Source organism: Macaca nemestrina, chromosome 1 (genome assembly GCF_043159975.1).
Source record: "Macaca nemestrina isolate mMacNem1 chromosome 1, mMacNem.hap1, whole genome shotgun sequence".
Classification (NCBI taxonomy): Eukaryota; Metazoa; Chordata; class Mammalia; order Primates; family Cercopithecidae; genus Macaca; species Macaca nemestrina.
This window is the reverse complement of record NC_092125.1, coordinates 178,812,057-178,835,351: the sequence shown is the minus strand read 5'-3', so window position 1 is coordinate 178,835,351 and position 23,295 is coordinate 178,812,057. Positions and strand designations below refer to the sequence as shown.

At 52.0% G+C, this 23,295-nt stretch overlaps 1 protein-coding gene and 1 long non-coding RNA gene across 3 annotated transcripts in view; one reads left to right on the top strand and one right to left on the bottom strand.

Annotated features, from left to right (window-relative positions):
* Window positions 1-15,503, top strand: part of LOC139362144 (uncharacterized) — a 29,286-nt gene extending 13,783 nt beyond the window's left edge. Inside the window, exon 3 of the long non-coding RNA XR_011620478.1 lies at window positions 15,261-15,503. This is a non-coding gene — a long non-coding RNA (uncharacterized lncRNA). The remainder of the gene's footprint in view (window positions 1-15,260) is intronic.
* LOC105495115 (tetratricopeptide repeat domain 22) lies at window positions 2-23,287 on the bottom strand. 2 transcript variants are annotated; one of them, XM_011764343.3, is made up of 7 exons: window positions 22,560-23,287; window positions 8,290-8,345; window positions 7,960-8,075; window positions 7,206-7,324; window positions 6,233-6,394; window positions 2,510-2,662; window positions 2-1,977 (listed from the first exon to the last, which is right to left on the bottom strand). In XM_011764343.3, the coding sequence occupies exons 1-7, from the start codon at window positions 23,124-23,126 to the stop codon at window positions 1,441-1,443; spliced, it is 1,710 nt and encodes a 569-aa protein (XP_011762645.1). In that variant the 5' UTR covers window positions 23,127-23,287; the 3' UTR covers window positions 2-1,440. The 2 variants fall into 2 exon arrangements, with proteins under 2 accessions (XP_011762645.1, XP_011762643.1); XM_011764341.3 differs by having other exon boundaries at window positions 7,206-7,351; window positions 22,560-23,263.
* Between the last annotated feature and the right edge of the window lie 8 nt (window positions 23,288-23,295).

The following is a 23,295-nucleotide window of genomic DNA, read 5'->3' as shown; positions in this document are numbered from 1 at the left end:
CTTTGGGCAAGCCGTTTCCCTTCTATGGCTCTCAGTTTTCCCATCTGCACAATGAGGGGGGTGCACTGTGCAATCTCTAAGACACTGAATTTCAGTCTGTTCTCTACCCATCAGTGGATATATGAGATGCAATGCAGGGGTGCTGGTCTGTCCCTGGTAATGAGTGAGGATATGAGCAAAGCAGTGAGTACAGCCTGGAATTTCAGCTACTCGGGGGGCCGAGGTATGAGAATCGCTTGAACTTAGGAGGCTGAGGTTTCAGTGAGCTGAGATCTGGCCACTGCACTCCAGCCTGGGCGACAGAGTGAGACTCTGTCTCAAAAAAAAAAAAAAAAATCTATGACTATGATTCTAAGAGTGTAAAATTCCAAGATTTTCTTTAGAATTAGTAGAATAGTCAAGATTGGGGGCAGGGCAAGGCGTGGTGGCTCACACTGTAATCCCACCACTTTGGGAGGCTGAGGCAAGTGGATCCCTTGAGGTCAGGAGTTTGAGACTAGCCTGACCAACATGGTAAAACCCCGTCTCTACTAAAAATACAAAATTAGCCAGGCGTGGTGGTGCACGCCTGTAATCCCAGTTACTTGGGAGGCTGAGGCAGGAGAATCGCTTGAACCCAGGAGGCGGAGGTTGCAGTGAGCAGAGATCATGCCATTGCACTCCAGCCTGGGCAACAAGAGCAAAACTCTGTCTCAAAAAAAAAAAAAAAAAAAGACTGGGGGCAGGTTGTACCTCCTAAAGGGTGGGGCCCCTAGTTCCCCCAAGAGCAGGGAAGTCAAGTGAATGTTCTGTTGATGGGCTCTATTCAGAGCGTTTGGGAGGCCTTTCAGGCCAAGTTGACCAAGGAGGAGGCCTGCTGGAAAAGTGGCAGAGAGGTAGGAATGAGCCTGGAGGACCAGGCTTAGGCTAGGGCGCTGTTCCGTAACTCACTAGCGGTGCAGTCTTGACCTCTGCTTTAGCCAGGGCTTTTCTGGCTGCAGGAGCTCAGACCCCACTCCAGTCAACTAAAGTAAAGGGGACTTTCACATAAGGATAGAGTGAAGCCCACGGGAGTCCAAAGACAGGCTCGCAGGCCTGAGGGACTGAGTCCCTGGACTAGAAAACAGACACACTGAGGTAACTGTCTTCTGTTTCTCTCAGGAGCCTCACAACCATCTTATTTTACCTGTATGTCTAGAAAATTCTGTCCCTCAATTGGCAGCTTCCCAGTGTTTTCTCACCTCTGCTCCCAGCCTCTTCTGCTCTCAGGCCCTCCAGTCTGGGTGGGCATTTCAAACCGCCCGGGTGTCGCAACATCCCCATTCACAATTCCTGACAGAGAATCGAACTGGCTCCGCTCCCAGGCCAGCCTAAGGCAGGGGGTCCGTCCAGACCTGGTCCCACCAGCTGGGCGGGGCCTGGGCGGGGTCCCCGGGAGCCTCCGGCCTGGGCACCCGCATCCTAGAAGGAGACCGCCCGGCGGTCCCGCGGCGCACTGGCGCCCTCGCCCTCGCGCTCCATAGTCTCAAAGAGCAGCCGCACCAGTGCCAGCCGTCCCTGGGCCACCAGGGCCCGGGCCAGACCCAGCACCTCGTCCGTGTGCCCGCGCCACACGCGCTGCAGCTCCTGGCGCAGGCGCGCCGCAGGGTACTTGTCCTGGGCGCGGCGTAGCCAGGCGTCCACCTCGCGGCCCAGCTCGCAGTCGCTCATCTGTGCCTGGCTCCACTGCGCCAGCAGCGCCTCGAGCAGGCAGCCGAAGCCCTCGGTGTGGCTGGAGCCCGCGTCGTCCAGCTCCACCGCGCGCTTGAAGCAGGCCGCCGCGTTGGCGTCCTCGCCCTTGATGCGCAGGCACTTGCCGCGCAGCAGCTGCAGCTCGGGCAGCGTGGCACCCAGCTCCGACTCGCCCGCCTTGGCCAGGAACACCAGCGCCTGGTTCAGCGCCGCCTCGTCCACCGCCAGCAGCTCCTGCACTGCGTCCACGCCCATGTAGTAGTAGACCTGGGGTGGGGGACACGCCCTTCACTGCAGGCCCGGCTCCATGCTCATTCCCGCCCCACGCTTGCTTAAAAAAAAATTCCATTCCTTCACTCATTCCCACCCTCTCTCCATCGACAATTATTAATCACACGTTTTATTCCTGCTCCTCTAGGAAAAGAGTACCCCGATTCCAGTTCCAGCCCCTTCACACCTAGCCATGTAACCTTGAGTGAGTCAATCTCTGGATCTCGGTTTTCTTGTATTTAAAATGATGATATTGTCACTTCTTGGTAAACATTCCCTGAACACAAAGAATAGATATCTTCAAGATCAAGAATAATGCCCACACTTCCTGAGTGCTTAGGAAGAGCCAGGCCTTGTTCTAAATGCTGTACACACATCTTATTCAATCCTCACCATGGCTGGAGGAGATGGGTACTGTTATGAGGGAGTGCAACTTTCTCCTCTGCATCCTGGCCTAGTCCTGGCCTAGCCTGGCAAGGAGTAAACAGATTCTTGCTCAGCTATTGGCTAAGCCAAGAGACTGCCTTACCTGGCCGATGTCCAGGTACGCCTTGAAGCCTGGGCACACCCTGACCACTTCCTCTAGGTCAGCCTTGGCACAGGCCAGGTGGTTCCTGTCAGGCATGCCCCCGAGACCCATCTTGGCCCGCTCCAGGTCGTGCAGGTAGGCTCTGATGTGGATCTGCCAACAGAGAGCCAGCTTAGGAAAGATGATCCAGGCAAGGGCCTCTGCCCTCCTCTCTGTTCTAAATGAACCCAGTCTTTTTTTCTAACAGCAGCCAGGGAGGTTCTGTGCTGCAGTAGAAAGACCCTGAGGCTGGGACCCAGGAGTCCTAGGTTCTAGCCTTGGACCAACTTGGGCTAGCCACACCCTCTTTCTGGTCCTTAGTTTCCCTGTCTGTGCAATGAGTGAATGAGTTTCCCTCTCTGTGCAATGAGTGATGAAGTAAGAGTCCCTTACTCATTCAACAGATATGTATTGAGAGCCCACCATGTGCCAGTTCCTATGTTGGGTACAGGAGGTACCGTGGTAACAAGATAGATGAGGTTCCCGCTCTGGCGGAACTTAACATTCCAGTAGGGGAGGCGGTCAATAGGAAACAGTACTATTTCAAGTGGCAAGTGCTATGACAAAATAAACATGACAATGGGATAGAGATGATTGGGGAGGATTATTTTAGGTAGGATGGCAGCACCAATTTTGGGAGAGTTTATGTCAACAAGCAGTTTGGGAAGAATGGCAGGTAGCCCCAACTGACAAGCATCACATTACAAATGATCTCAGACCCTTGCTTTCCTTAATTCCTCCATTTTCCTCACACTTAAGAGCATTTACAAAGTTTGGAGGTTTAGGAGTGGTGGGTTTGGGTTGGGTAGGAGGAAGTGAGGGAAAGGGGGCTATTGTTGTTGAAGGTATTAATGCTTTATAGTCATCAGAAGGGCTTTGATTATAAGACAGCATCATGGAGGCAGGGGGAGATGAATCTCTGGCTTTCGGGTCAGTTGGACTAGGGTTTGAATTTCAGTCCTTCCCTCAACCCCTAGCTATTAGCCATGTCATCTGGAGGGAGTTCCACAACTCTATGAACCTGAACCTCATTTCTATATCTGAAAAATTAGTTCATGAATATCTTCCTGGGGGAATTACCATGATGTCTGAAAGAACATATTCTAGTCAGGAGCTAGCATATGGAAGGTGCTCAGTTCATTCATTCGTTCAGCAAATATTCATTAAGAGCCTCCTCTGTGCCAGCCACTGTTCCAGGCATTGAGAATGCAGTAGACAACAAAACCACAAAAATCCCTGCCCTCAAGTAGCTTATATGTTTTGGGGGAGAGAGAAAATAAACATGATAAAGATGTAAATAGTGTGTAGGGGAGTGATTAATGCTAAGAAAACTAAACGAGGAAAGGAAAACATAAAACGTTGGCGGTGGCGAGGTGTGGTGGTTCACACCTATGATCCCAGCACTTTGGGAGGCTGTGACTGGAGGATTGCTTGAGCCCAGGAATTTGAAACCAGCTTGGGCAACATAGGCAGAACCCTGTGTCTACAACAAATAGTTTTTAAAAAATTAGCTGGGCGGGTGTGGTGGTGCACACCTGTGGTCCCAGCTACTTGGGAGGCTGAGGTGGGAGGATCACTTGATCCCAGGAGTTCAAGGCTGCAGTGAGCCATGATCACGCCACTGCACTCCAGCCTGGGTGACAGAGTGAGACCCTATCTCTAGAAGAATTTTAAAAATAAATAAATTAATATATTTATATAAATATATATAAATAATATATATATATATAATTAAATGTTGCATGGCTTTGATATTTTCAATTAGATGGCCACTAGAAGACCTGTAGGAAGTGAGGGAGGAAGCCAATCAGATACCTGGGAGAAGAGCATTCCAGGCAGAGGCCCTGGCCAGTAGGGTTGGAAGACTGAGAGAGGCATGAACAGAGGGAGGTGGGGTAGAGAGCTCATGGGGCCAGGGCCATGCTTATGGGCCGCAGCATGGACTGAGGCTTTTACACAGATAATGTGAGTTCCCTCCTCCTCACCGTCTCTTCTCCACCATCCTGTGCTCCTCTGGTCATCTGAGTGACCTTTGGCACCACAGAGAGGCCAGGATCATAAGACACCAGATGGTGATGGAGGGAGGAGAGTAAAATTGGAGTTTCTGATTATTGAATGCAGTTCTTTGGGGAAGTTCCCTGCCTCCCTGGTTATATGTGGCCTCATATGTAGGATGGCACATGTCTGGCCTCTCTCACAGGATTCTTGTGAGCATTAAATCAGATCACGAATATGAAAGTGCTTGATGAAATGCAGAATTTTATAGAAATATTTTATTATTTACTATTATGGTTAATATTATTATCTATAATAATAACCACATCCATGACAGTGAAGGAATTTCACTCCTGCCTCATACCTGCTGGCAAAGTAATTAAGCCACTGAGACCAAGACTGGGAGAGGATTTGCCACTAGGTCATGTGGATGGTAGTGGAGAAGATGAGGGGATGGGGGGACTCTTCGGCTTGCAGTGAAGTAAACTTGGAGCTCCGAGTCTGCTTCCTCAAGCACATGGGCTCTGTGTGGGCTCTAGGGGGTGGGTCTGGGACCGGTGCAGGAAGCTAGCGGGAGACAGCACTCAACTAAGTGTGTAACTTGCAGACCTAAATGACTATGCAGTGGACTGCCTCAAGAGACAGTGAGATAATTCAAAAATATGCCTAATATTAAATTAGTAGCAGTCAGTCTCTTATGAAATCTTACTGTGTGCTTGATGCTGAGTTTTACATACAAAATCTAATGTAATTCTCATAACAACTCTATGAGACATATTATCATCTACAGATAAAGAAACTGAGACTCAGAATCTGGGCAAGAGTATTTTGCCAAAGGTCCCATAGCACGTGGTGTTGTGGGATTTGAACCAAGGCTGTCTGTGTTCAGAGCCAGAGCTCTGATCCACTATATTAAATGACCTCTACTGGCTTTCAGAGAAGCACCTCCTATGTCCAAGGCACTGTGCTTTAGATGCTACCTCACTGCGTCTGTTGACATTTTAAGGAAAGTGTTCTTATTTATATCTTACAGATTTGGGAACTGAGGTTTGCGGGGGGGTGGGTAAGTGGCTTGCCACAAGTTCCACAAGGTAGAGAAGCCAGATTTCAACTCTGGTCAGTCTGATTCCACCTGTGCCAATCCAGAAGAGGCTGGGGGCTCACTGACCAGGCATTGTAGAAGGGATTCCTGCAGTGAGTGGAGGCTTATGCATTCTTTCACTCAAAAACCTTACAGGGCTGGGTGTAGTGGCTCACACCTGGAATCCCAGCACTTTGGGAGGTCAAGGTGGGAGGACTGCTTGAGCCCAGGAGTTTGAGATCAGCCTGGGCAACATATGAGACCTCATCTCTACTAAACAAAACAAAAATTAGCTGGGTGCGGTGGTGTGCCCCTGTAGTCCCAGCTACTTGGGAGGCTGAGGTGGGAGGATTGCTTGAGCTTAGGAGGTCTAGGCTGCAGTGAGCCATGGTGGCACCACCATACTCCAGTTGGGTGACAGAGTGAGACCCTGTCTCAAAACAAACAAAAAGCTGTATAGAACCCAACTGTGTTTTTTGATGGCTCCTAAGCTCCCTTCCACCATGAGGACTCCCTGAGCCTTGGGCCCTGGCAACAGGGTCTTGGCCTATGGCCCTTGTTCTCTGATTCCCAGTGGCGGGGTGAGGTGGCGCAGGAAGCTGACCCACCTTGGCCCTTGTGCAGTACGCCTGCCAGTTGAGCTCTGGATCTTGTAGGACATCCAGGGCCATGTTACAGGTTCCAATGGCCATATCCTGCTTTCCTAGGAAGTAGAAGATTTTGGCCAGGCGATTCAGGATGGGAGGCTGGTTCTTGGCGATCTCGATGGCCTAGGTAAGGAAGGAGTGCAAAAGCAAACCACTTGCTTGGTCGTTAGCCAGAGCTGGCTAAACAGTGCTGAACCACCGGAACCCCATTTCTGGATACATCCATATCAACACAGTGCCCTTTACCCATATCCACCCTTATCCACCTGCCAGTAAGTTGTCATATCATAGAACCCAACACCTTGGGGCACAACCCATTGGCACTCAACTCCTGAGAGCTCGGCCCATGACCACATCACCTGTCACATCCAATAAAGCCTTCTAGACCCCAGTCAGACCCCTCCTTCCCAGTGTATGCTCCCCCATCTTCCCGGGGCAGGTGAGAGGAAGGGCCAGAGGCAACCCTCATCCCCCAACCTTACAAAGTATAGGGTTTTTACCTGGGTGATAGCACTTACCCCCACTATTGTCATTGACTGCTTCCTGTTGTAAGTGACTTACCTTAGGGTCACACAGCCTATGGGCAGGACTGGCAAGGAGACCCCAGCTAAACTCGTCATTCTACTATGCCACTGGGGGTGGGGAGGTAGGGAACTCCTGGCAGAGGGAGTACTGTGAATGGAGGCCTCAAGGGAAAAAGTCTAAGGGTCTGTTTCAAGGCTGGAGAAATGGGCTGGGGCCAGATTTGGTATGGGGAGGGTCTCTTTTGTTTTGAATGAAGAGAGGATGGAGAGCAAGGTCTGGAGTAAGTGTACTTCCTGGGTGGACCACGCGGTGGGGACTGATACCCAGAGAAGCCTGGGTTCTGGGTGGAGAGGCTGGGGTGCCAGGCTCCTTCTCAGTTTAGAGGGTGGGTGTGGCTGGGGGCACGTACCTTGCCGAAGCAGTCCAGAGGGTCGGTCCCCGAGTACCCGCAGTCATGGACGCCCATGGGGGTGGTGGAGAAGGTGTCATTCCGCTCCAGCAGCATCCCGAGGTAGCACCAGGCCAGGGCTGGGGGTGAAGGGTGGGAGAGGGTCTCTAGGAAGCAGGGTGGAGAGAGGGAAGGGGCCATCTCCATCTTAGGTGTTGCCCGTAAAGACAAAGCAATGGACAGTAGCGTGAGATCACTGAGGGCAACTTGCCAGGGACAGAGAGAAGCAAAGGTGGAGAGAGGGGCCGTGTGAGGGGTTAGTGAGCCCCTTTTAGTGCTTATTCTGTGTTCAATGTGTCATCCGGGGGAACTCATTTCAGGTATGTAGGTCTCTTCTGACTTCAGCTCTCACCAGCTCTGGTGGTTCTAGTCCCTGTTCTTGCTCTCTGGCCCTGCAAAAAAATGACTCAACTCCTCTTCAACGGAGGCTTCAATCTTCTGACAATAAATAATTGGAAACAGGGGAATCTACCTCTCACCCTCCAGGTCACGAGCTGCAGACGGGAAGCCTGCAGTCACAGTGACTTGTAGTTGGCATGTTCACTTGGGCAAGGTATGTGGGCTCCTTGAGGTGCCCAGATGAGTGTAGGGGACAGAGAGAAGGAGGAAGAAACAGGAGCCAAGAGAGGGAGGTAGTGCCAGAGGTGGGTGCAATGCCAGCAGGCTGGTGGCGGGGGACAGAGGCTGCTGTCCCACCCATCCCCTGGGCCCCTACCTTGGTGGCGGGGGTCCTCAGACTTGAGCACTTGCCGGAGCAGAGCCAACGTGCGGTTGAAGGCGGGCAGCCTCTTCTGCTCCTCACTGCCCAGCTCCAGGAAGATACCATCTAGCCTGTGGCCAAGAAGGAGATGTGGTTGGGTGGCACCCCCTCCCAGCTGTCCTGTGTGCTGCCAGCCCTGCCCAGGCCCGTGGTGGTGGTGGTGGGGTTTGGGGAGCCCTTTCCAGCAGGATGGACCCAGCCACCTTTGCCCTTACCCTGCTGTCTGGGTACCAGGCCACACCTCTCCCTCCACCATCCCGTACCCCTGCCACCTTCTTGCCTGACCTGATGTAGAGTGTTGCCATGGTGAAATACCAGCCCCTTTTCTCCTCCATCGGGATCTAGGAAAACAGAGAACAGCCCTCGCTGCCATTACTGAGGTACTCTGGCCATTGTTCATAAACTCCCACACTTGCTGAACCCCAAGAAGCAGCAGGCACAGTGGGAAGGGCTTTGACCTTAAACACCCTTGATTACAGTCCTGGCTCTGCCCGTGACTGGCTGGGTGGCCTTGGGCAAGTCACTTCACTTCTCTGACTACAGAGGCTTTGTGAGGGCCCCCAGTGAGGTGCCTATCCTAGAGCAGGTGTGGTAAGCATTTCCTCCCACACCCTCCACAGGCTCCCCAACCCCAGGGCGCATACCCCACTGCTCACCCTCTCCTCCACGCCCACCTGCCTCTCCCTTTGGTGCCATCCCTGCAGGCTTTACCTTCCTGAGAAAGCCCCTTTGGGCATGTTAAGTGAGCCCAGCTCAGCTGAAGCCCAAGACCCCCCTGAACTGTTTTGCCATTATTATTCCTGCCAACCTTGCTGTGCGACTTGGGCACCAGATAAAATATTTATGCTGTTATTTATGGGAGTAGCTGCTCCGGCTTCGGGAAGGAATTTTAATGAAAACCAATAAAACCCCCAGTGCATATCAGCAGCTCTCCCTCAGGCTCCAGCCCCTCCCTCCACATTCATCTCCCGTCCCTGATCTGGAGGCTTCACTCTGCACTCGCCACCCCCACTGTGGCCTCCTCAGCTGTGGGGGAGGGGGGTCCATCTTCTCTCTACCCCCATCCCCAGCAGCTGGGGTGAATGCATTTGTCAGCACCTATGGCATAAGGCCCTGCGTTGGGTGCTCTGGGAATGTGGCACTGAATGGGACCTGCACCCTCACCCGAACGCACTCACAACCTGGCAGCGGAAGCAGACCCAGGCTTCAATAATAGGATGCGGCTCAGTGCCTGCATGTGCCAGGATCCTGACATCCATCTTCTCCATCTCACAACAAACCTATCAAGTAGCTGTTATCCCCATTTTATAGAGGAACATATTGAAGCTCAGAGAGATAAAGTGATTTGCCTGAGGTCACACAGTTTTGAGTGCCAGAGCTGGGATCCGGTCCCCGTTTATCAGCTTCCAAAGCCCATGCTTGCTTCCCCACACCGGGTTGCCAGTAGCTGTGGTATGAAGCCAGGTCTGATCGAGGCCATGAGACTGGTACAGAGGGAGTGCGGGGGATGGGCGGGCCACTCCCAGTTGGGGGATGAGGGCTTAAGGAGGGTCTTGGGTCACATTGGCACTTCAGAGGGTGGGCTCCAGATGGAGAGCTCCCATGAGCAGAGGCCTGGAGACGTTAGGGATGGGGAGCTGATGGGTGTGCAGCACAGAGTGTGTGAATGGGGACCCGGGGGGGCCAATGCTAGCAGGTTAGGCTGTGGCTGCTCCGGGGACACCTTGGATGAATTTGGAGGGAGGAAGAAAGCGAGGGGTCCTTATGAGTCAGATCCCACCAACTGGTATGACTGCCCTTCAGGACAGGATCTGGAACCCAGGTCCCAGTCAGACCACCCAGAAGCGGTCCCACTAATTGCATTTCTCAGTCAATATTCCCTGAGTAGCTTCTCGTGTGGCTCTCGGCTGGGCAATAAAGACAGGAGACAGAAGGCAGGTCCCACATTTAGGGACTCTGGGTCCTGCAGGAAAGCCAGACCCAAAGACACAATTAGAGTAGAAGGAACACGGGGGCTATGGGAGCTCGGGGAGGTATCCTATACAATCCAAGGACTTCCCCATGGTTTTCCAGAGGAGGAGGTACTAGGGCAGGGTCCTCAAGGACAAGTAGGAATCACTCAGGTGGATACAGTGAGAAAAGGCAATCTAGGAGGATGGGACATCAAGTGCAAAAGCTCAGAGAAGAGCGAGCAAGGTATGCTGGGGTCTGCCTGCAGCCCAAGGACTGGAACCCTGATAGTAAGGGGTGAAGGGAAGAGCCAGCAGGGGCATAATCAGGAGGGGCTTCTGAGTGCCAGGGTCAGGACTTGGAGCTCATCTGCAGGGTACTGGGGAGCTATAGAAGGAGAGAGAGCTGGGGAGTTGGGCACAGTAGCTCATGCCTATAATCCCAGCACTTTGGGAAGCTGAGGCAGGAGGATCTCTGGAGCCCAGCAGCAGTTCAAGACCAGCCTGTGCAACATAGTGAGACCCTGTCTCCTCAAAAATCAAAATCAAAATAGCCAGGCACAGCGGTGCACATTTATAGTCACAGCTGCTCTAAAGCCTGAGATGGGAGGATTACTTGAGCCCAGGAGTTTAAGGCTGCAGTGAGCTATGATAGCACCTCTGCACTCCAGTCTGGGCAAAAAAGTGAGACCTTGTCTCAAAAAAAAAAAAAAAAAAAAAAAAAAAAAAAAAGAGGCTAGAGCTCAGGAATGCCAAAATCTGATTGATGTGTGCTTTTACATTTGTATCACCTTGAAAGGTAATCCTGTTACTTAGGTGGGAATAAGCAAAAAGGCAGGGACAGGACTCTGGATACCCTTATCTGCTTTACTTACACTGGACCTGGGAAGGAAGAAGGAGACTGGGATTTATGGAGCACCTAGTGTGGGCCAAATTGGCATGATGTGTCAAAACCTGACCATGCGAAGGATCAGGGGCACGTGGTGCCTCAGGCTTCCTGGCTTCTTCTGCTTCTGCTGCTTCTGCTTTTCCTTCTGCTTCTGCTGCTGCTTCTGCTTCTGCTGCTGCTGCTGCTTCTCCTTCTCCTTCTCCTTCTCCTTCTCCTTCTTCTTCTTCTTCTCCTCCTCCTCCTTCTTCTTCTTCTTTTGAGATGGAGTCTTGCTCTGTCACCCAGGCTGGAGTGCAGTGACGTAATCTCGGCTCACTGCAACATCTGCCTCCTGAGTTCAAGCTATTCTGCCTCAGCCTCCCGAGTAGCTGGGATTACAGGTGCCTGCCACCACACCCGACTAGTTTTTGTATTTTTAGTAGAGATGGGGTTTCGCTGTGTTGGCCAGGCTGGTCTCGAATTCCTGACCTCAAGTGATCTGCCCGCCTTGGCCTCCCAAAGTGCTGGGATTACAGGCGTGAACCACCGTGCCCGGCCCCCTGGCTGCTTCTATGTGAGTGATCCCATGACCTCTGGTCCCTCACCTGCTTTGTGGTTGGCTCAACTGAGTCATGGTGGGGAGAAAGAGAACCCACTCTCCCTTCCTTGCTCCTGGCGAGGGAGCCTAGCATCCAGCAAGAACAGGTGTAGTAGACTTGGGGGGTGGGAATGTGAAGAGCTGAGGCTTGTGTGCCTGGCAGGCCTGGTCATATGAGATGGGCGACCTTGGGGGATGAGTTACCCCTGGCAGGTTATGTCCTTATCTGCAAAGGAGGATAATCATATGGGCTTCTCAGGAGTTGTGAGGGCAGTGCCTGGCCCAGAGTAGATGTCTGTTCCCTTCCTCCTGGTCTGGGTAGAGCTGAGAGCTGAGTGGGGTTAGGGTTCTCTAGGAGGTTACTTTGTCTGCTGTGGCATGTTTCAGTGCCCGATGAGGCAACATGGTCTTTGGCCCTGGAATCTGGAGCCATCCTGGGGCACCCTGCTGTCCTCTCCCACTATGCTCCCAGGACCTCAGGATCTCCAGTCCCCTATTGGGTCCCAGGCACCTTTCTTGCCTCCACAGGTCCCCAGTGTTGGAGACTAATGTGTTGTCCTCAGGGCTTTCCCAGCCACTCTCTTGCTTGGTATTCAAGTGGCAAGAAATTAAATTATGTGTCCAAACCACACTTAGTACATGATAGAGCTGGGGCTTAGACTCATGCCTCCATGATTCTATTCCTAAGCCTTGTCCACAACACTCAGTTATCCTGATCAATCTCCTTACTAGATATCCAAGGACACCGAGAAGAGAGAGGCGAGGTGGCTTACCTAAGGTTCCACACTAGTTAGCATCAGAGCTTACAATCCAGTGGTTTCACCACCACTCTGCGCGCTGTTGAGTATTACTGATTAATTCAAGAGACTGGTTACGGTTTTCACTAAGCAAGCAATACCACCACCTGGTGGCAGTATGCCTGAATTGCAGGGGCAACTCCTAAGGGTCAACTCTCCTCCCCTTCAACTTGATGACTAAAATTGATTTTCAAAAAAGTAGCTAGTTGGGTGACATCTGTGTGACAAATCGCTAAAGTAGTCCCTCATCAGATCCGGCTTAAGAGCCGCATTTGCAGGAGGGCTTGTGGGGTTGCAGATGGGGTCAGTGGATATGGAACAGAGTTAATACAATACACAGATCTAGTCAGAAGCCTCACTGTGCCCGGGCTTTACTCCTCTATCCCTGTGGTGACGCTGGTGTTGGATGTTCACTCTGTGCTGCAATTCTGGCTCTAAAATAGACTGTCTGTCTCCCTCTCTTTTTTTTTTTTTAGACGGAGTTTCGCTCTTGTTGCCCAGGCTAGAGGCCAATGGCGCAATCTTGGCTCACCGCAACCTCCACCTCCAGGTTTAAGCCATTCTCCTGCCTCAGCCTCCCAAGTAGCTGGGATTACAGGCATGTGCCACCATGCCCAGCTAATTTTGTATTTTTAGTAGAGACGGGGTTTCTCCATGTTGGTAAGGCCAGTCTTGAACCCCCAACCTCAGGTGATCTGCCCGCCTCGGCCTCCCAAACTGCTGGATTACAGGCTTGAGCCACTGTGTTCGGCCTTGGACTGTCTCTTTAAAAATCCTTCTGGTTGTAACTTAAGCAGTAACTGAAGCAGCCGCTGAAGCTGTTACCAGGGGCAACCTGGCAAGCCATAGTGCGTTAAATTAAGCAGGCTTGTGACTGCCCCCTCCCCTCTTGGAGAAGGGAGGGGGCATTCCACCTCTATCCTGGAGAATAAAGTTGCTGTGAAACCTCTTATGGCTGCAAGGAATTCAGTTACAGAGTTTATGACTCCCAGAGGCAAGGTGTTTGGAGGCAGCCTGGGAGGGGGCTCACAGGACTTCTGCCAAAAGAGGAGTATTTACGGTGAACCTGCCTGGGGTAGGTGGCCTCCGGTCAGGACACCCCCCCCCTTTCTTTCATTTGGTCCTTATCACAATCCCATGGGCTGGGGATTCCGTGGTCTATGAGAGAGGCTGGCCAGCGTGTGAGTCCAGGCTTTGTGCTGGAGGAGCTTACATTAGGCTGCTGTTCTGTGGCAGATTCATGGGAGGGAACTAGGTGAGGCCCATGCTGACCCTAAAATGAAATTTGTAGACCCTGGTACAAGCTGAAGGTGAGAGAGACAGATCTCAGGTGAGGTGTTCTCAGCACACTTCCTAGCTCTTCTGAGGCCCTCGCTATTACTTTCCTTATATTAGGGATGGGGAAACCAAAGCAGAGACCTGCCTATTTGACCTGGTACTTCAGGCCAGGTCTCTCTGACTTCAGTGCTCTTCCCACAAGATCCAGCTGCAAGGAACTACTGTTTGTACGGTGTTTACCATTTACAAAGGGCTTTCACACAGATTCCATGTGATCCTCAGAACAGCCTCATGGAATGTAAAGGGAGTATCATTACCCTCTTCATACAGCTGGGAAGACTGAGGCAAGATGCTATGTTCAGAGTCACATGTCCAGTGTGACAGCCTTGACTGAAACCTGGAGATGATTCTCTTTTGCTATACTAATAATAGCAACTTTTGAACACTTACTATGCACCAGGCACTTCATTTACATGTGTTACCCCATTAGGCTTTCTCAAGGGTTACCTATGGGGTAAGGATTGTTATTCTCCCAAGTTTACAGATGAGGCAACTGTGGAACAGAGTGGTTAAGGCATGCACCCAGAGTGACACAGCTAGCAGGTAGTAGGGCTGAGAACTCTGCGACTTAGCTCCAGAGTCTTTGCCTCCAACTACCTTAGACAAGTGGTTCTCAAAGTGTGGCCCTCGGTCCAGCAACATCAGCAGCATCACCTGGGAATTTGATAGAAATGCAAATTCTTTTTTTTTTTTTTTTTTTGAGACGGAGTCTCGCTGTGTCTCCCAGGCTGGAGTGCAGTGGCGTGATCTCGGCTCACTGCAAGCTCCGCCTCCCGGGTTCATGCCATTCTCCCGCCTCAGCCTCCCGAGTAGCTGAGACTACAGGCGCCCGCCACCACGCCCGGCTAGTTTTTTGTATTTTTAGTAGAGACGGGGTTTCACCGTGTTAGCCAGGATAGTCTCGATCTCCTGACCTCGTGATCCACCCGCCTCGGCCTCCCAAAGTGCTGGGATTACAGGCTTGAGCCACCGCGCCCGGCTAGAAATGCAAATTCTTGACCCACTGAATCTAAAACCCTGGGGGTGGGAGCCCAGCAATCTGTGTTTTAACAGGCCCCCTACTGCATGCTGAAGTTTGAGAACCATTGCACGAGGCTCTCACTGTACTACCCTAAGGTGGAGCAAAAATGGGCTAGAAAATTTCTCTCTTTTTTAGTGAGTAAAAGGTCAGAAATTGTGATCCTCAGGGAAGCCTGAAGATCGAAGCTCCTGTGGGCTGGGTGAGTAAGCAACAAAGGTTAGTGACCTGGCAGAAACTGCAGGAAATGGTAGGATTAGGATAAGCCATTACCAGAGCAGGTATGTCTTAACTCGGGTCGGGTACAAGGTTCAGCGTCCCATTTACGTCAAAAGACAGCCCCGAAAGAAGGAAATGTTGGGGAGCTTGGCTATTTTAAGTTATTCCAATAGAAGATCTTTCACTACACCAACAACTTACAATATATATGGATTTGAATAGGCTATACAGAGACCTTGCTGGTTCTTAAAGAAAATATTTGCCTTGTATTTTGAACTTTGCCCCTGATGATGGGCTGTCCTCTGGATTCAGAGTCAGTTCCTGAAAGCTGACTAATTTTCTTTCTGGGGAGGAGGAATGACAAACAGGAAAGAACATTTCTCTAGTGTCACTGGGCTCCTCAGTGCATCATGGCACTGGGTTCTCACAGCAGCCTTAGAAGGTGTAATGTATCTTCCTCCTTTTACAGATCAGGAAACAGAGACTACAGAAAAAGCCACCAGCCCAGCCCCATAGCCCAGGGCAGAAGTGCCAGGATTCAAGTTCAGATCTGCCTTCCTCCAATGCCCCTGTTGTTTCCACCTCATCCTGCTGACTCCGTGAAGGCTGACACTGCAGAAATAAAAGTCACAAGATGGCAGGCCTGTGGATATGTCCTTCCTGCACAACTGGAATGTCCTCTGTGATGACACAGAACAGCCTTTCTGCTCCTGCACACGGAGCCCCGCCCCACCTGGCCCCAGCCTGCCGCCTGTGGGCCATGTACAAGACAGGCAGGGAAGAGGGTTGCTGTTCCCCACACCCAGCTGCAGGTGGTGATGCTCTTGTGCTCCTGCCTTGTCAGGTGTGGGGAGGAAACAGAGGTTGAGATTGGAGTCCCACCCCTGCCTCTCACTCCTCTAGGGGTCCTGGAGAGCCCACTGGCATGGCTCAGCTTCTACATCTGCAAACAGGGGTGACCCCACGTGGCCTGCCTGCATCAACAGGCATGTTGGCTGGGGTGATATGTGCACAGGTGGAGGGAATTTGGGATTTGAGTGTTATGCCATGGAAGCAAATATTTGGCCCTGTCTTGGGCTCCCTGGATAATTCCCTGTGGATTTTAAGCTTTGAGCAGCTCCCTGTTGGTCAAAGCTCCCTTCTGGTCCTAGGTCTGTCATGCAAACACAGGCCCTGTCAGTTTTGCTCTGTGCTGGATCCCAGACTTGCTGGACTGTGTTGAGCCACTTCTCTGTTTCACTATCCCTAGTGAGAGGGCAATTCCCTGTCTGGTCCAGCGTCCAAATCCAACTCTAGCACCGGCAGTAGCTGAGTGGGTCTGCAGGAGTCTCTTACCCTCTGCAGTAACAACAGTGATGCCTGAATTTTCTCAGCTCCTCCCGTGGGTCTGTGCGGTGCTGCACTCTAACATACATCATCTTTTCTCCTGCAAAAGAGGTGGTTGGGCCAGATGATGCTTAAAGCAGTTTTGGCTCTGGGCTTCTGTATCTGTGAGGAGGAGGACACCCAGTTCTTAAACTTCCCAGCCAAGTGGGGAGAGAAGCCAGTAGCAAACTTAGAGGGCATTGACATGCAAACGTGAGCACCCCAAGGCCACAGAAGGTTGAAGCCAGACCCTTAGGAAAGCTGTCCATCTTCCTGGGCTTTGATGTCCCATAGTCCTGAGTTTAGTTCCTGCCAGCCACATGTGCCCCTGGGCAAGTCACAACACCTCTCTGAGCCTTAGTTTGCTGTCTGTAGAATGGGGTTAATAACAATGTGGATTTGCCAGCATTTCTGTGAGGATCAAATGAGATAATCGATGAAAAGCACTCGTGTGCACAGTGCCTGGGATATCATCCAGCTTCATCTACCTCTTCTTGTAGCTGAACCAAATCAAACCACTCAGAATTGTGGAGTCGCGTGTGTGTGTATGTGTGTGTGTGTGCGCAGGTGTGCGTCTGTGAACACGCATGCATGCCAGAGATCCTAGGCTTGCTGACCTCTGACACTCTCTTGGGCCTTCCTGCCAGGTCCCCACCCCGCTGGGCGCAGTGATGGATTGGAATGCCCACACCTTTGTTTGTGAGGCTGGCCGCCTCCCTCCCCAGCTGCCTCAGCTGGCTGGTGAAGTGTGGACAGCCCCGCAGGCACTGGGTCAACCTGGGCAAGTCCCTTCCCCTCCCTGAGCCTGTTATGCCTGGGGTGTGAGGGGGAATCACAGCACCTGGCAGTGTGTCTGTGAGGTTTGAATAAAATTAAAATGCGCGAAGGCAGGTAAGATCCTGAGCTCAGTGCCCGGTGCACAGACACCATTGCAGGTGTGGTTCCTGTCATCACTCAGGGACTGCCTTGGTGTGTGTGACTGCATGTGTGTGTTAAGGCACCAGTGTTTTGGGAAAAGGAGAAGAAAATAACATAACTGAGTTGGCTTGGGACAGGGATTTTTTTTTTCTCTTAGACAGTAAGTTCAAGTTACCTTATTTTAAAAAATAGGGATTTTAAAGACAAAATCCAGATATTCGACTAAATTAAACAATGGCTGCAAACTCCCCTTGGTGTTCAGCTCTATGTCAGACATTGAGGAGGGTGGATGGGGAAGAGAGAGAAAAGCCCAAGACAGAATGCCCACACTCTAGGGGCAAGACAGAAACCACATGGGGGTAAACCAGAGGCTGGAAGGCTCTGTTGAAGAGCAGTGGCGAAGTGCTGTGGGCCAGAGCAGGCAGGGAGAAGCCCCAGGCAGGACCTCACGTGCTTCTGCCTGGTGGTCTTCATGTTCTCTCAATCCTCACAGCAACCATGTGAGGTTCATGTTAGAACCCCATTTTACGGAGAAGGAAACTGAGGCTCAGAGGAATAAAGAATTGCCTGTAGCCAGCTAGTGATGGAGGCAGAATTCTCACCTGGTCTAACTCCAAAGCTTGTGCTCTTAATAGCTACTCAATCTAGAGATGTGCCACTGACGGTCCATCTGTGAGTGTGTGAGAGATGGCATGTGCAGACTTCCCAGTCTCTGGACATGTGTGTATATTTACAGGGGTGATGGGAGGAGGAGGGGAGTGATCAAAGCCATCTGTCTTCTCATATTTTTTTGTAATTTAAGAAAGAGAAATGTGGCTGGGTGCAGTGGCTCACGCCTATAATCCCAGCACTTTGGGAGGCGGAGCCAGGCGGATCACCTGAGATCAGGAGTTCAAGACCAGCCTGGCCAACATGGTGAAAACCAGTCTCTACAAAAATACAAAAATTAGCTGGGCATGATGACAGGTGCCTGCAATCCCAGCTACTTGGGAGGCTGAGGCGGGAGAATTGCTTGAACCCGGGAGGTGGAGGTTGCACTGAGCTGAGATCATGCCATTGTACTCCAGACTCAGTCTGAAAGAAAGAAAGAAAGAAAGAAAGAAAGAAAGAAAGAAAGAAAGAAAGAAAGAAAGAAAGAAAGAAAGAAAGAAAGAAAGAAAGAAAGGAAGGAAGGAAGGAAGGAAGGAAGGAAGGAAGGAAGGAAGGAAGGAAGGAAGGAAGGAAGGAAGGAAGGAAAGGGTAGGGAATGAAGAGCAAAGAAGGGAAGTCACAGAAACAAACCCCCTCCTATACAAACACTGATTATTTTTAGATTATGGGCTGAATGATTAACTTTTATAACGTTTTCTTGTATAATTTGTTCTTATTATTTTGTAGTTTAGGTTAGCAGATGAGCAGCTGTTCACAGTTCTTCAGCAGCTCTTTGTCCTTTGAGCTCCAGAGGCTCTTCCCCACCTGGGAGAGTCCCAGCCCCACAAAGATGGAAAATCTCTCACTGCAGGGGGTCCCTCCTCCTCCTCCTCCTCTTCTGGTCTGACTTTGACTTCACCTTCTACCTCATCCTTCCCAGTCTCTGGACACATGGCAACCCACCCACCTCCTCTCTCTCCATACTCCTCTGCCTTAGATTTCCAGGAGTACACCTGTGAGGGGTCTCCCCTCACCATCCTGCTAGCCATCTGCATTATACCCCACTTCTCTGAATTCTCCAGAAAGAGCAAAGACTTTGCAGTCAACCAGGGTGGCATGGATTTAACTGCCATTTACTAGCTCTGTGACCCTGGGCAAGCTTCATTCCTTGCCCCAGTTCAGCCAGCACTCAAGCCCCCATGCTTTGCAGGCCCCACCACAGGGCCTTTGCACGCACCATGCCCCTGCTGGGTGTGTCCCCACTCATTCCCGCCTGGGAACTCCTGCTGAAGGGGCGTGTTCCCTCTCTGACTCAGTCACTCCCACTCTATCCACAGGGCCCAGACTTTCCAGGTCCCTGTTGATACCAAGCTTCGGACCCCATATCCCCAGAGTGTACTTTCATTGTCAGCCCCTGGGGCCCTGTTTTGGGTTCAGAAAGTGTGACCTCTGGGTGTACAGTACTTAGAGATAATTGCCAATGACACAGGCCTGTGATGAATGCCTGTGTTCTCAGCCAGCAGTAGACATGTCTCTGATTTGTCCCTTTGGCTCCCACTCCCAGAAGAGGGGCTCAGGTAAGCATAGTTAATGAAGAAGCAAATGTTTGCTTCTCCTTTTGTTCAAGGGCCTCTTAAAGGCAGGGACTTCTTAAAAACAGAGTCTGGCACACAGTAGGTATTCAATAAATGTTAAAATGCTCAATAAATACCTCTCAGACATGCACAGAATTTTCCAGTTTATGGGCATTTTTACTCCCATCATTTGTTGCATAATACCAATAAAACTGGAGCTGATCAATGTTTATGAAGCGGGAACTCAGGCAAGTGACAAGAGATGACAAGGGACTTGTCCACAGCCACACAGCAAAATAATAACAGAACTAGGTGCTCAGAACCAAACCTCTGGACTCTAAAATGATGCAACCATCATTAGTGTCATCCTGTCTGTAACTATTTCTTGAGCACCTACTCTGTGCCAGGTGCTTCAGAAGCATGTCATCTAATCCTCAGATGATAAATGGGGTCTCCAAATCCCAAACTCTCTCTGGAGGTTTGTGTAGGGGGCTGACCACAGCTGCTCTATGCAGAACTGTGGGGCAGCTGCTGGGCCACGCCCGAGGACACAGCACAGAGCTGGCAGCCACACCCCCGTGGAGCAATAGGCTCCCTCCCTGGAGTGCTGGGCATCCTGCTTAGCACTTTCTCATCTGGATGTTCACTCACTGGGGAGTCCCCACTGTAGCCGTGTTCCCAGAGAGGGAAGAGCCAGCCTCTGTTTGATAGCTACCCCGCAATCACTGCTTTCCTGCTCACCTCCTCCAGGAAGACTTCCCCCAGTGAATGGCCTCCTAAGAGCAGGAAAGTGCCTCAGAGACCATGTAGCCCCTGCTTCCTGCACCCATTTTACAGATGAAGAAACCAAAGCCCGGGGAGGAGAAGGCCCCACTGTGGGTAGTGTTGCAGCTGAGACAAGAACCTAGGCCTGCTGGCTCCTAGCCCAGGGCTGTTCAGGCCCCTCTCTGCTGCCATGACCTGCTGCCATGACCACACTCAACACATCAATGTTGGCTATGCCTTCCACTGAGGGTAGCCTGGCATTCAGGGCCACAGGCTCAGGATTGAAACAAGAGACCTGGGTTCTTGTTGACCTCATGCAATCAGTGGTCATGTCTACACTCAGCTTAAGAGCAGAGGAAGCTCTCCCAGCCAGGGAGAGGGAGGTGTCATCTGTGACCCTGCTCATCCCTGTGCAGGCTCTTTCTAGGTGCTTTACAAATATTAACTGTTAATTATGACATCAACCAAGTGAAGGATGTCCCTATTTTACAGATGACAAAGCCTATGACATATGTAACATTACTATCTCCATCTTACAGAGAAGGAAAAGGAGATTGGTGGTGCTAAGCACTGATTTGAAGTGAGTGAGCATGGGGGAGCTGGAATTTGGACCCAGACCATCTGACTCAGAGTCAACTCTCTTAACCCCTACCCTGCATGCTGTCCTTAAGTCAGGTCCATGCCCTCCAACCTGTATCTTCTGAGGTCTTGACTCTCACATCTTCTCTTACAGAAGCCATGAACATTCATGGAAAAGGCACTGAGGGGAGTGTGCAGAGCCTTTGTGAAGGGAGTTGTGCTACCCATGTGTGAAGGCTTGTTATTTACATATCACAAATCTAAAATATTATAAAACATAATTGTTAGCAGCTCAACCCTGTCTGTGCTGTGCCTTCATGGAAACCCTCTGAACTGTGGTTTCCTATTCTGTAAAAGAGAATAATGCTCTACCACATCATTTGTCTGTCATTCAGTACAGGCTGCCTCCGAGATAGCCCCAGTGATCCCCACTTCCAGGTATTCATGTCTTTGTGTAATCCTCCCCTTTGAGTGTGGGCTGAACCTGTGACTTGCTTCTAATGAGCAGAAAATAGCAAAAGTGGTGAAATGTCCATGTGGCAAGGAAAAGAGGGAAGCCATTGGCAGGAGCCAGTGAGGAACTGAATCCTGCCAACAGCATGTGAGTGAGCTTGGAAGAAGATCCCCCTAGTCAGGCAAGCCTTCAGATGAGACCACAGCCCGAGGGCACTGAGTGAAGCCATGCCTGGATTCCTGACTCACAAAAACTGGGCCATAATATATACTTAATATTTTAAGTTGCTAAATTTTGGGGGTATTTGTTATGCAGCAGTAGATAATATACCTAGTATTTGCCTATTGAGTGCTAGGCCCTATGCTGCACATATATCCATTCATTTATTAGATACATTTATTGAGTGCCACTGTGTGCCAGGTGCTGTGCCGGTGTGTATTGGGTTTACAGTGGTAAACCAGACAGACATTGTCCTCACTCTCAGAGACCTCACGGTTGAGCTGGAGGCTGGGAAACGGACAGTGTGAGCAGTGCTATGGGAGCCCAGAGGAAGCGCTGACCCAGCCTGAGGAGTTAGTGGAGGCTTCCTAGAGGAGGGGATGTCTGAGACCAACCCGAGACTAAAGACAACCTTCTAGGCAAAGGTGGAGCCAAAGGGCACCCCAGGAAGAGGCTGAGAAAGGGACAAGGTGAGCTGTAAGGAGATCTGGCCCATGGAGGAACAAGGGGAAGTAGAGTGTGGCAAAGTGACACACAGTGGCTTGGAAGGGGGAACGTGGCAGAGGAAGTGCAGACAGGTAGATCATGGAGGATGTTAAATACCCATCAAAGAGCCTAGGAATTATCTACCAGGCAGTGGGGACATGGCCCGCGAGATGGAGCACCACCACACTGGCAGCAGATGGGAAGATGAGGTAGAAGGGTCAAGCTGGAGGGCAGGACCCCAAGGATGGGTGACAGCTGCTACACTGGTGCATGCAGGAAGGTATGGAAGCTGGGCTGGCAGAGGAAGGCTGGAGAAGTGTGGAGAGACCTCAGAGATAACAGGAGGTTGAAGGGACAAGATTTGGGGACTGAATGGATGGGGATGGAAGTGAGCGGGAGAGAAGAGGTGGGAATGTGCCCAAGTTTCTGGCAGGATGCGTGATTGTGCCTTTTACTTAGGTGGATGTGCACAGGCGCAGGAACAGGCACTTGCTGGGAGGAGCAAGGTAAGAAGGATGAATTGCCCAGGTTGGGCTTGTGCTGTTTCCAAAAGAGAGGCTTGGGCAGGCAGTCCTACTAGGAAGCGGTTCCACTCCCTAGACCAGGAGAGGGCTACAGGAGTGGCTGGGGCAGGCCGGGGATGCACATTGGACAGGCATTTGGGAGACCGAAGAACCGGGGTTGAGGGAGAGTCAGGGGTACCGGAGCATCTCTGCAGACAGAAGGGACCATGGTCACAGTCCTCCCAGCGGGAGGTAGGGAGATAGGGGTCACCCACCTGCTGCCCGTAGCCCAGCGCCTTGTCGTAGAGCGCGATGCCTGCCGCCAGCCCCCGCGCACGCTCCTCTGGGCTGGCGCAGCCCACGTCGAAGCCGTGCGCGTAGCCCTGCTCGGCCAGGCAGCGAGCGGCGCGGAGCTGGGGGTCCCCGGCGGCTTCGGGCTCCTCCGCCAGGCCCATGAGGCCGGCCAGCCGCGCGGCGCACGCCTCCTCCTCTTCCTCCTGGCCCAGCCGCCCGTACACGTGTGCCAGATTGGCCCAGGCGTTGAGGTTGCCCGGGTGCTCGCGGGTCACCTCGAGGAAGCACTCGCGGGCCTCGTCCAGCTCCTCCAGGTAGAATGCGAAAGCGCCCAGGAGGTGACGCACAGCGGGGCGCTGCGGGGCGGCCGCCAGCTCGAGCTCCTGCCGCAGACCCTCCCGCTGCAGCTTCATGTCCCGGGCGCGCTGCGGGGCCGGCGAGTGCGGCTCGAAGTTCAACTGCATCTCCAGGTGAAAGTGGCCCGGCAGGTAGTCCAGGTCGTCGATGAGGGCGTCTAGGTCATCGGCCACAGCCTCCGGCTCCGCCATGGCTGCCCCCTCTGCTTCCCTGGCCTTGCCCTTGTGCCTGAGGCTGCGGAGGGCAGTGGATGGGGGCGTCCCCCGAGCGAGCGCCGTGCGGGAGGCGAAGGGCAGCCGGCAGAGGCCCCGGGCCCGGCAGCCTCTCGGTCTCAGGGCGCCTCCCGCAGGTGGGTGGGCC

Excerpts from the sequence above, each read along its gene's own strand:
- LOC105495115 (XM_011764341.3), bottom strand. The coding sequence starts at position 23,126 with ATGGCGGAGCCGGAGGCTGTGGCCGATGACCTAGACGCCCTCATCGAC. Across the intron at positions 8,076-8,289 it reads ATGGCAACACTCTACATCAG|GCTAGATGGTATCTTCCTGG; the intron begins GTCAGGCAAGAA and ends TCTTGGCCACAG. Across the intron at positions 1,978-2,509 it reads CGTACCTGGACATCGGCCAG|GTCTACTACTACATGGGCGT; the intron begins GTAAGGCAGTCT and ends CCCCCACCCCAG.